Source organism: Nicotiana tomentosiformis, chromosome 9 (assembly GCF_000390325.3).
Source record: "Nicotiana tomentosiformis chromosome 9, ASM39032v3, whole genome shotgun sequence".
In the NCBI taxonomy this organism is placed as follows: Eukaryota; Viridiplantae; Streptophyta; class Magnoliopsida; order Solanales; family Solanaceae; genus Nicotiana; species Nicotiana tomentosiformis.
In genome coordinates, this window is record NC_090820.1 from 41,466,652 (window position 1) to 41,478,438 (window position 11,787).

Here is an 11,787-nt window from a genome sequence, read left to right on the forward strand (position 1 = left end):
AATCATAATTAATTAATATTAATTTTACTTCGTTAAATCACTTAATCGTAATAATTTGATATAATTTAGTATAAATATCAACAATTACTTGTTAATGTACTTTCTCCTATTGTACTTTTTGTGTATACTTGTATAGGTTTAGGTTTTTAGTGGTCGTCAAATGAACGCAACTATTTTTTCTTTTCATTTTTGGTTCAAAAGGAAAAGAAAATTTATTCAATCAAAGGTAAGCATGTTGAAATACAAACTCTTTGGACTCTAGAGGCAAGACATATATCATGCATAACAATAGTTTGCCTAATCACCGTTCATAGTTAATATTTTATTTTAATTAGTTTTGTATCACTTGTATGCGTTCGCTCAATTTGATGTACCAACAGTCACAATATGTTGTATGCGTTCGCTCAATTTGATGTACCAACACATAGAGTCACAATAGGTTGTATGCCTCACTCAACAGACTGTATTTTCTCTCTCATATAATGAAATACAGTGTATACATACAAAGAAGAAGAAGAAAAGGTGACTCAAATTTCGTTGTCAACACATATAGTCACAATAGGTTGTATGCGCTCGCTCAACAGACTGTAATTTCTCTCTCATAGAATGAAATACAGTGTAGATACACACACACACACACACACACACACACACACACATATATATATATATATATATATATATATATATATATATATATTTCACTGTATCAATTGCATATAGTCTCAATATGATGTATGCACGCTCAAGAGACTGTATTTACTCTTTCATACAACAAAATACAGTATAGATACAATACAAAGAAGAAAATAAAATGACTCAAATTTTACTGTATCAACGCATAGAGTCACGATAGGCTATATGCGCTCGCTGAGAAGACTGTATTTTCTCTCTCATATAACAAAATACATTGTAGATATAATAAAAGAAAGAAAAACAGACGACTCAGATTTTGTTGTATCAACGCATACGATCACGATAGGGTGTATGTGCTCGCTCAACATACTATATTTTCTCTTTCATACAACAAAATATAGTGTAGATACATAGAAAGAAGAAAAAGAAGACGACTAAGATTTCGCTGTATCAACGCTTACAGTCACAATAAGATGTATGCTCTCGCTCAAAAGACTGTATTTCTCTCTCTCATATAACGAAATATAATGTAGATGTACAAAGAAGAAAAAGAAGATGACTTAGATTTTGCTGTATCAACGCATACAGTCACGATAGGTTGTATGTGTTGGCTCAACAAACTATATTTTTTCTGTTTTAACAATAAAATATAGTATAGATACATACAAAGAAGAAAAAGAAGACAACTCAATTTTTAATATATCAACGCATACACTCACACTCGCTCAATGGTTTCTCTCATACAACGAAATACAGTGTACATGCATACAAAGCTCTGTTTTAAAAGGCGTTTTTGCGGCGAGTCCCGGGGTGAGGCGTACCAAAAACGTCCCGGGGCGATGGTGTGAGGCGAAAGTCTCAAGAGGTGTATGCCCCGCAATTTGGGGCGTACGCCCGGGCGTTCAGGGCGCATTTTTTTAGTAAGGAGTAAGCCCCAGAAACTTTTTCAAATTAAAACAAAATTTGTTGAATTAGTCCTTCATATAATACCCAAATTCTCAAAAGTCAGTTTGGTAATTACTCAAAAGTTTTAAAAAGGAACTCAAAAGTATTAAATTTAAAAATAAAGACCTTTTTATTGATTTAAGCCCTAATTCATGGTTTTTTCAATTTTTTATCTTGTCCGCTAGTCTGCTAATATCTCCCAAAAGCAAAGAATATTTAATTTTTTTAACAAATACAAAGAGAACTACATTTTTTTCCATAGCAGCAAATTCAAAGTTTAAATTGCAGGTTAATCATCCTTTTTGTTCCTCCATATAGAAAACTTTATTCTTTTAGACTCAAATTACTTGTGCTTGTAAATAACGTATAATAGATTGTTTTGATTAGTTTTTTTTGTGGGGATGGAGCACACATATATATAATTTTTCTTCAATTTTTATGCAATTTTACTTGTTTATAAATATTAACTGTCATTATATTATTTTATAAAATATTAAAAATTAAATACCTATGGGGCTTACGCCCCGCTGAGGCATATGTAAAACGCTTCGTCTTACGCTCACGCCTTTTAAAACACTGATACAAAGAAGAATAAGAAGAAGAAGAAGGAGAAGAACAAGAAGAAGAAGATCTATACATACAACATATATTCATCCGCTATTGAAGATACGTACAACATACAATCATTGAACAGGGGAACCTTTAACTTAAATTTCGCCGGAAAAAGAGGCAGTAATGGATAAAGACACTGGAGAAGTTCGTCGGAGATGAAAAACAACATGACCGCACTGGGGAAGAGAGGGGGAGGCGTAGTCGGCTTGATGGACTTGACCGAGGAAGATAAATCTGGGCCTGTGGTAGAGGCCCCCAGATAAACTAGAATTTAATCGGTGCAATTCCTTTCTTTTGTTCTTAACGAGCTAGAGAGAGTATTTGCCATGAAATTCAAAGTTTAGCTATGTATTATAATTATTTTAAAATATTTTTATGGTAACTATAGTATATAAGTTAGTTATACCATATAAATTTTTCTTAAAATACCCAAAACAACATCCACGAAGCCTTCTTAGGCCAATAACTACGTGCAAATAGTACGGGCTAGCCAGTTTTTGAAATGGTCTTAAAAAATAGCCGGCGTTTGCTAACTCATTGAAAAATAGCTACTATTTTGCTGCAATAAAGATCGGTGCAACATAATATACTGGAGTTCGGTACACCTGTGTATGAACTTCCAGTATATTATGCTGGACCAGTATACTTTGCTGGCTCCAGTATATTATGCTGGAGTATTTTTCGGATTTTGATCAGTGTTTTCGTTCAGATTTATCTTTACATAAAAAATGGCTAAATTTCGATGACCTTTGAAACGACGGTTATTTTTGAATGACCACTTATAAATCAGACTATTTTATCACCTAGCTATGAAGCACATCAATTAGTAGCTACATACATTCACTTAAGACACCTACTAACATGGCTATTCAACTTATATGTATCGATTTCTATTTACATCGACTTTAGCCTATAATATGTAATTGTAAAGCTATTTCTCTAACCTTCGACAATTACTTTCCATCCATATATGATAAACAACAGTTGCAAACATAAATGCCAAAATAGTATACTTTGAGTTCCGGCTATTCACCCTGATGGAGAGTCAGTTAACCTCTTCCTTCCATTAGTCAATGTGCCTATTAATGCCTAGCTAGGTTAGGAGTTTCTGCCATAGGAACATGAAACGCGACTATTTCGGCTCTTAAATGTGCATATATAACACTCTCGTCGGCCTTTGCATTTTAGCCCATGTTTGTTACTCAACTAGGCCCAATAATTATCCATACATATGGGCTAAGACTTTTATTATATATTAAAATAAAACTAATAAGTGCGGGGGCGGAAAACTATGGTACCCCATAGTGGGTAGGAGCTGGTTCAGTCCGTATCGCCGCGCAGCAACAGCCGCGTCCCTCCCCTACTTTTTCTTTTTCTTTCCACTCCAAAAAAAACGAAAGGCGGGAATTAAATCAATCCAGCTTAATGTTTCTTGCTAGCCATAACGTAAAAGGATAAGCTAAGCTCTACAAATAAGACAGCTACATAGAAAAGGAAAAAAAAAGTAGAGAAAAACAATTTCACGCTGACTTTTCAAACTCCTTTAGTTCAAATTCAAAATGCTCAGGTTAACACATATTCACGAAAAGATGCTGGTTATCACATATCTTATACTTTTGGGTCTACAAAATTTTAGGTTTACAAAATTGTTTGACAAAAAAGAAACCTCATATAACTAGTGTCAGTTGTCTGAGACATAAAATAAATTTTTTTTAAAACTACTGTCTAAAAGACTCATATTTATATAATTATTATTAAATCATTTTTTCTATTAAATCTATTAAATCAATTTTTTCTTCTTCTTTTATTTGGCCATAGTCTTATTGTTTACCACTGAAGGAAAAAGGAAAGATGAGTGAAGACCAATTAAATTAGGTTAGATATTTTTATTTAAAGATTAGAAGAGAATCAGGGTAGGAGTGCTATAAAAGATTTTACCTAACTACTTAGGTATTTGTTTAAAGATCAGAAGAGAATCAAAGTGGAAGCGTGGGGAAGATTTTACCTAATAATTCTTTTAATTTTCTTTAAATAGAATGACAAATATCTGTAAAATCAAAATAAAATGATTAACTGCAAGCTTATAGCTAAATTCAACTAACAAAACCTAACTAGGAAACAGGAAATAATACTTTTACAGGCCATCAAAAATATATATGGACCAACAAAAGTGATGAAAGACAAAAAAGAGTAGTTCAAGATAACACAAATCCACATTAACCGCTTTCCTTTCCAAATAAATTACCCATATATTCTCTATTCTCTCTCGTTTTTCATTTTTATCAAATATCCAAACCCTAATCTGAAGCAATCACCGATTATCTCAAAATTGCTTCTGAAATTCGCCGGTTCTTCAAATCGGATACGGAGTGTTTCCATATATTTTTCGTTGCTATATTCAGGTAATTATCCTTTTCTTAAAAATATTTCATATCCTATTTCTTACGATTTTTGAGGATCTATGCGATTTGCAGCTTTGATGAGGTTTTTTTTCTTGCAAAATTGGTACTTCTTTTAATAGTTTTGGTACTTGCGTAAAAATTATTGGTATTATTCAGAGTATTCAGGATTACTTGTTTGGATTAGTTGGTGGATTGTAATGTTTGTTTCTTTATTTATTTTCTTTTTGTTAAAACTAATTTTGATCTAGAGTGAAGTGTTATTTTTTCCCTCAAAATAAATTCTGATGATGGATCGTTGCTAATGGGTCGATTTTGAAAATAAAAAAAATTCATTGATGTCATGTTTTTTGGTGTTATGAATGCTAAATTTGATGCAACTCTTATTGTAGTTCTATTCGAGTCTGGTTTCAGATAGGATATAAAGATTCAGTAATCGTTGTTTGCAGGCTGATGAACATGATTTCTGATCAGTTAATGGATTTTGGACTTAGTTATTTGTTCTGTTTGGTTTTCTTTAAAGCTATGTCATTCTAGTATGAAATTTTGTCTTTATATATTTTGTATGCGTTGGGCTTTTAGAGAATAGAGCTTCATGTTAGTTCATTGAGTGTACCAGATTGAATATCTGTTTATATGTTATGGGCGATTGATGCAATACCATGTTCTAGTGCTTCTGGTTATTCATTTCATTTTGCTTAGTTTTAGTTTGTACTGATCTTTATTTTTTATTTGATCAGGGATTATGGCTCTTGCGCAGACTTACTATTCACAGGGTGGCCCTTTTCGTGGAGACTCTACGTCCTTTTATGGTAGAAGCCAGATTAGTGGAAAACATTCCTCAGCTTACAACCATTATAACACTGTTGTTAGCCATCTTTTTAGCTCTAATGGTTCCCATGACTTGAGTAGAAATTTTAGCGAGTATAGCTATGGTTATGATAATTTCGTAAAGCCTGAGGCTGGACCTTCTTTGAAGAGGAGGAAGTGTTCAGCTTCTGGTTGGGCAAGCAGTGGCAGGTACTCTCAAGCAACCAATTCATGTAACGATGTTCCTTCAAAGCAGCCAAGCACATGTAATGTTCCTTTGAGGAATTCCAGAGCGTATGATGATGCACATTCAGCCTGTAACAACAATTCAGCCTGTAACAACAATTCAGCCATTACTACCAGTACTTCTAGACCTCGTTCTGATGCAAGCGCACCCACGAGCTCTAAGCGCGACCGCTCATGGCTTGAGGATACTGAAACTGATAATATCTTTATGTCTAGGGAGCAAATTGATAAGTGCTCCCCGTCCAGGAAAGATGGTATTGATGCAATGCATGAAGCACATTTGCGGTACTCGTATTGTGCTTTCCTCCAAAACCTCGGAATTCGCCTGGACCTGTAAGTTCCTTTTGGGATTTAATAAATTGTAGCTTACACATTTTTGCAATTTTTAGTTCAAACAGGCTCTGAAGCTTTTGGGGCTTGCCTTCTCCTAGTTTCTTCAGGAGGATTGCCAGCATAAGTTGCTTGATCTTATGTATTTGTTATCTGATGGAACTAATAATTATTTGTACCTTCTTGCAGGCCACAGACCACTATTGGAACTGCCATGGTTCTATGTCACCGCTTCTTTGTGAGGCGATCACACGCATGTCATGACAGATTTGTGAGTTCCTTGTTTTATGCACTAAAAGTTGCTATATTTTTGCTCCTCTAATTTTTCCGCTTCATTATGTCCAATGCCCGGCTAATTGTTAGTATTTTAATGCTGTTTGCAGTTGGTTGCTACTGCTGCACTCTTTCTTGCAGCTAAGTCAGAAGAGACTGCACGGCCTCTCAATAATGTTTTGAAGGCCTCATGTGAAATTTTCCACAAGCAGGATCTTGCAGTTTTATCATATTTACTACCTGTGGTTAGCACTTCTGCTTTGTCTTTGTGCATCATTGATCATCATAATATCCTTCATTTGGCAAATTGTGAATCTTTGAACATACTTCTAATGCATATGGTGCTTTTTGGCAGGACTGGTTTGAGCAGTACCGTGAACGCGTTATTGAAGCTGAGCAGATGATACTGACCACTTTAAATTTTGAACTGAACGTGCAACATCCATATGAACCTCTTACATCCACCCTTGAAAAATTAGGGCTTTCTGAAACAGTATTTGTGAATCTAGCACTGCATCTTGTCAGTGAAGGGTAAGTTGATCAATCTCCATTATCATTGATAATGTGGTTCTGAAATCACAGTTGATATTTGTTGGAACCTTTTGTTTTATTTTGGCATTATTGTTTCTTTGCTAGAGGTCGTAGATTCCCCTAATAATACTAAATTGTTGATCAACAGGGATTCAAAGTTTCATGGTATCTGGATGATAAGATTTCATCTTACTTCTGACTCCTTTTAGACTTACAACTGCTTGTAGCATGTGTAAATATGGTTTTTGATCTCCCTTGACTGCTCTAGCTACCCATTCTGGCTTGTGATATTGATCTTTTGGATTGCCATATAATTGCAGGGTCTATAGAAGGATTAGCTTGCTCGTCTGTATGATATTTGCTGGCGGTTGATATGCTGTGCATCAAATGTTTTGTTTTACTAGCCATTTCTCTTGGATGCTTTTCCATGCTGACATCTTAATAGTATGGCCATTGACCATAGAAGAATGTCAAAGATGCTCGAGAAGTTTGCCATGATACTTTATGTTTTTCATGCTCAAATGGAACAACTCCATGTGGAGTCCTCATGCACTTTGTCTCTTCATGTAGCTTATTGCTCAGGTGTCCATGTAGGATACCAATTATTCGCACAGAGAATTCTATAATGGTTGGTGGTGTGTTCTTGACTGCTTAATGGTGGGGTATGGGTAGTCCAGTTTTTGGAACTGGTGAATACAGGTTTTATAAGTTCTCATCTTGTTTGAAGCAAAGAATTATTCCTAAAATTTGGTATAAAACAGAGTAACATCTTGAAGGATTAGTAACCTTTGTGGTAGGACAGGTCTGCCTAGACTATTGTTTTCTGTGTGATAATTTGGAAAGATTATGATGCCTCTGTAATTAGTGGTTGTACCATTTCTTGTTTCTTCCTCGACAGCATTGAATTGTCCTACCTCTATTTCTAAAGGATCCATGTTTTGGGGATTGTGGGTTTTGGTTCCCAGACTCCATTTGGTGCTCTCTCTCTCTCCAAAAAATAACCAGAACATTCCTACTTTCTTCTCTCCTCTTGATCTTCTCTCTTTCGCTACGGACATATTGAATCCGGTTTTTCTAGTTATGCTGCATGTTATGCACATGTGCACTCCATAGGCACACTTGTAGCAGAATAAGTTACTGGCTGGATAGTTCATCATCTGACTAACAGATAAATTAGCAACTGTCTGCCTTTGTGTAGTCCCTGCTCTATTCCCTTGCAAATACCTTCAATAGAATGATGGTGGAGGCTTGATTTCTGTCTTTTTTTTGGTTCTGTTATTCTTGATTTCTGATAAGTGATCTGACGATTCATATTTTCCATTTGGACACCGACTCAGAGGTAAAAGCTAGGGTCATTGCCTTGATGCTGTATGGCTAGCGCCCAATATTGGTGGTCTGTCTGGATGTGCTAGGATATTACAGTTCTTTTAAGTGGCAATGATTCCTAATGGGAAATCAAGTAGTGGTGTTAAATGTTAGTGTTCTAACTTCTGGTTACTTGATGGAACTCTATGTTGAAAGTCATACTGCAATCACTAGCAGTAGCAAGATGGGCTGGCAAAGTTGATGACACCAAGTAGTTTTTGGGTCAATGATAGGACGTGTTTATGTGGGTTTTGCCTTTTCCCCAGCTACTTGATAACTTCAAATCATTGTCGTAAGTTCTATATTTTGTGTATACCCACACACATTTTACGTATAACACACACGAGCACAAAAAAGTTTTATTATTCTATGTATACCCCACACATATTTTACGAATAGCACACACATACACACACACATATATATATAGTCAAAAGTCATTATTATACAACAACAAACCCAGTTGAGTTCCCACAAGTGGGGTCTAGAGAGGGTAGTGTGTATGCAGACCTTACCCTTACCCTGGGAGGGTGAAGAGGTTTCAAGTAGACCCTCGGCCAAAGACAAAATGAAAAGAAGCAGCGACAACAAGTGACAAAAAATTCATTATATTATTTATAAAAAGTACAGAGGTCATTATATTACTTAAAAAGTATACACACACACACTCACACATAAATGCTTGTCTTTCTTAGACCAAGTTCGTTGTTCGGAGCAGTGACCTTCACCAAAGTGTCTCGTGGCAAGCACTTGTAATGCAGAGAGAATTGCTATGCTGAGGTGGAGCTGTTATGTGTAAAATTTACTCATTAAATCTTTCACACTGTTTTACTATCTATCTATGTACCTATATATTACTTTTTGAAGTTTGAGGACCACGGTGGCTTGAAATCATTTCTATGCTTATCAAACTTTGTAGTAGAAAATTTGTTCACTCTATGAAGTCAAATTTGAAGAGCTCTTTTGAAACTAATAATTTGATAAGCATATTACTCTCAGAGACAACACACACACACACACAAAATAGATATCTATAGTATAGATCCAGAAGAGGCGTAATCCTTGAAAGTTATAGGATGACTTCTCTCTTTTCTTATTGATACTTTTTTTGGAAGTCATTATGAATTAAACGGCTGTAACATTCAAGTGTTACTTCAAATGAGGAAACTTCACTTCTCTGTGCCCTCTTTCTTCTCCTTTTGGCTCGCTAAGTGGATTGGGCAGCACACTTTCGGAGATTATGGGATGGCAGACTGACAGACTCTGTAGTTGGGCAAAATGCCTACTTATTGGTAGATAATGTAGTTGTAGAGGGCACTAATTTTCTAAATGTTAGTGTCTTCCTAACATCTGGAAGTGGTTAGCTAATTTTTGGGTTTCCTGTTTAGGTTTTTAGCAATAACTTTCTGGCAGGAAGGGTGGCGCCTGTTTACTGTGTGATTCTGTTAGCTCCTTCATGGTAGATAGAGCGAATAAGTTTCTGGTCAAATGTACTACAGTATGAGTGAAACTTAGAGTGAGGGTCAAAGCTGGCAAGTCCACAAGTTCTATTGTTTTTCATCTGGTATGGTAGTGAAAAAGAGTGCAACAGTTGAGGCTTGTGTCTGTCTTGTTTTGGTATATGAGGTACATATATTTTTGGGGTTATACTGCAGCAGCGGAGCTGGGAGTAGGAGTTGATGCTATCTAGATGGGTACAACATGTTTATTATATATTTCGTTCTCTCTCAACATTGTGCAGAAGATTCTTGGATTTTTCCAACTCGGTTGCTGCTTGCTTAGTTGGTAAGAGAAAGTTGCCCCGGCTTGCTCTTTTAGCTTTTCCACATGACTCAAAACAATTGTTTAATGGATCTTTTAAATGTGTTAGACTTGTATTCTGTTCACTGTTTGGCCAATGTACTTTTTGAAAATTTATGGATCCCATGCTGTTCTACAAATGTGGCTAACAAAGGACATGCGTTGCTGCGGATGGTTTGTTTGCCTATCCATATAGTTTTTGGGGAAGTAGATTTTGGGTAGCATTAGTCATCTCCTATTCTTAGTAGATTTCCTTTTGCAGGCTCCGAAGTTCACTCTGGCTTCAGTTCAAGGCTTACCAGATTGCTGCTGGGGCTGCATATCTAGCATCAAAATTTCTGAACATGGATTTGGCTTCACATCATTCTGTCTGGAAAGAGTTTCAAACACCCCCGAATGTGCTTAGAGGTACACATTTATATCCCCAACATAAAGTAATAGCTAATTATTGGCTGCAGTATTTTGGCAAAAGATTAGATCTTAATTTATTTAGAGCGAGTTTCCTTTTCCGCATCATAGTAAGAACCAATTGGATTGTAGTTTCTTCAATTCTGACTTTAATGTAGACATTTTTTAATTGAGGGGTGGTGGATTTTAAACTAAGTTCAAGTTCATGATGATTAGACCATAGAAACACCAGGCTCTGATCTGTCTGGATTGCACTGTTTTGTCCCTCCATCTTCACTATATAATTAGTATGAAAATCGAGATCTTACTTTCAATTGAAAGTAAACTATCATGTCTAACTAACTAAGGAATTGGACCAGATTTAGTTTCATCTACTTCTTGTGGCTCCTCAAACAGAAAACTAGGTTTGACTTTAGATAATTGCCAATCTGTTCTGTTTGATTGGCAATTATTTTTTCAATCCCCAGAGTCCTTCATATCTAAGGAATTTACATTTTACTTACTGAATTTCTCTCTAACTGTTGTATTTGTTTGTGCAATTCACCTTATACATGCTTTTTACTGCAGATGTTGCACAACAGTTGATGGAGCTCTTTTAGGAGACATGAGAGACGACAGTAAACATCAGCAAAAACATAAAAAGACAATATCAACAATTTTTTGGGTCTTCACTTGGTAGATGTATTTGTAGATTCTACCATCATGCATAGGCTTAAAGATCAGTATATAGATTTCACTGGAATTTCTTAGTTTGAAATTATCTGTGGAGTGCTTGTCGTCTATACCTTATAGTTCATTCTCCGTGTAAATTGTTTTTCTCTCACTGCAAAAGTGTCCGTTTATTGTTGAAATCGTTCTCTTTTACCTCGGTTTTAATGCTTCTTCCTAGTTCATAACAAAGAGAACAAGTATCATAGATGTATTACGAGTCTTACTCGGCTATATCAATGGATCTTTAAAAATCGATTAAATTGATCGAATTGTACTGAACCACTATTAGGTTTCTTTTAATAAAATCATAAATTTTTATATAAACCGTACTGATGATTAAGGTGGGTTCTTAGTTTTATACAAATAAATTAAAAAAAATTTCAAATTGTATCAAATAAATTTATATATAAAATTATATTTTATATAGCTAGTTTAAAAATAACAAAGCATAAGTTTTTTTACTTGGGACATGGGATTATGGAAATAATTACAAGCTAACAAGTAATTAAAACTCAAAGTTCCAACTCCTAAACTTATTGTGCTATTCCTATTAAATCTAAATTAGTTCCATCATCTTGAGTAGCAAACCACAAGGTATTCTAGCGATCTTGGGTAGCGCAGTATTGAATATCTTGGTAGCGATCTGATATAATTTAGATTTCTCTTATTTAATATGTAATCTTCTAATAGACTCTATTCTCGAGTTCTATCTTGATTAATA

At 35.2% G+C, this 11,787-nt stretch overlaps 1 protein-coding gene across 2 annotated transcripts; it reads left to right on the top strand.

The window, feature by feature from the left end:
• The first annotated feature begins 4,336 nt into the window (after nucleotides 1-4,336).
• LOC104085805 (putative cyclin-T1-1) lies at nucleotides 4,337-11,219 on the top strand. Of its 2 annotated transcripts, XM_009589927.4 has the most exons (7): nucleotides 4,342-4,595; nucleotides 5,333-5,981; nucleotides 6,168-6,249; nucleotides 6,362-6,496; nucleotides 6,607-6,782; nucleotides 10,210-10,355; nucleotides 10,923-11,219. In XM_009589927.4, the coding sequence occupies exons 2-7, from the start codon at nucleotides 5,338-5,340 to the stop codon at nucleotides 10,952-10,954; spliced, it is 1,215 nt and encodes a 404-aa protein (XP_009588222.1). In that variant the 5' UTR covers nucleotides 4,342-4,595; nucleotides 5,333-5,337; the 3' UTR covers nucleotides 10,955-11,219. The 2 variants fall into 2 exon arrangements, with proteins under 2 accessions (XP_009588223.1, XP_009588222.1); XM_009589928.4 differs by lacking the exon at nucleotides 10,923-11,219 and having other exon boundaries at nucleotides 4,337-4,595; nucleotides 7,103-10,282.
• The last annotated feature ends 568 nt before the right edge of the window (nucleotides 11,220-11,787 follow it).

Excerpts from the sequence above, each read along its gene's own strand:
- LOC104085805 (XM_009589927.4), top strand. The coding sequence starts at position 5,338 with ATGGCTCTTGCGCAGACTTACTATTCACAGGGTGGCCCTTTTCGTGGA. Across the intron at positions 5,982-6,167 it reads CTCGGAATTCGCCTGGACCT|GCCACAGACCACTATTGGAA; the intron begins GTAAGTTCCTTT and ends ACCTTCTTGCAG. Across the intron at positions 10,356-10,922 it reads ACCCCCGAATGTGCTTAGAG|ATGTTGCACAACAGTTGATG; the intron begins GTACACATTTAT and ends TTTTTACTGCAG.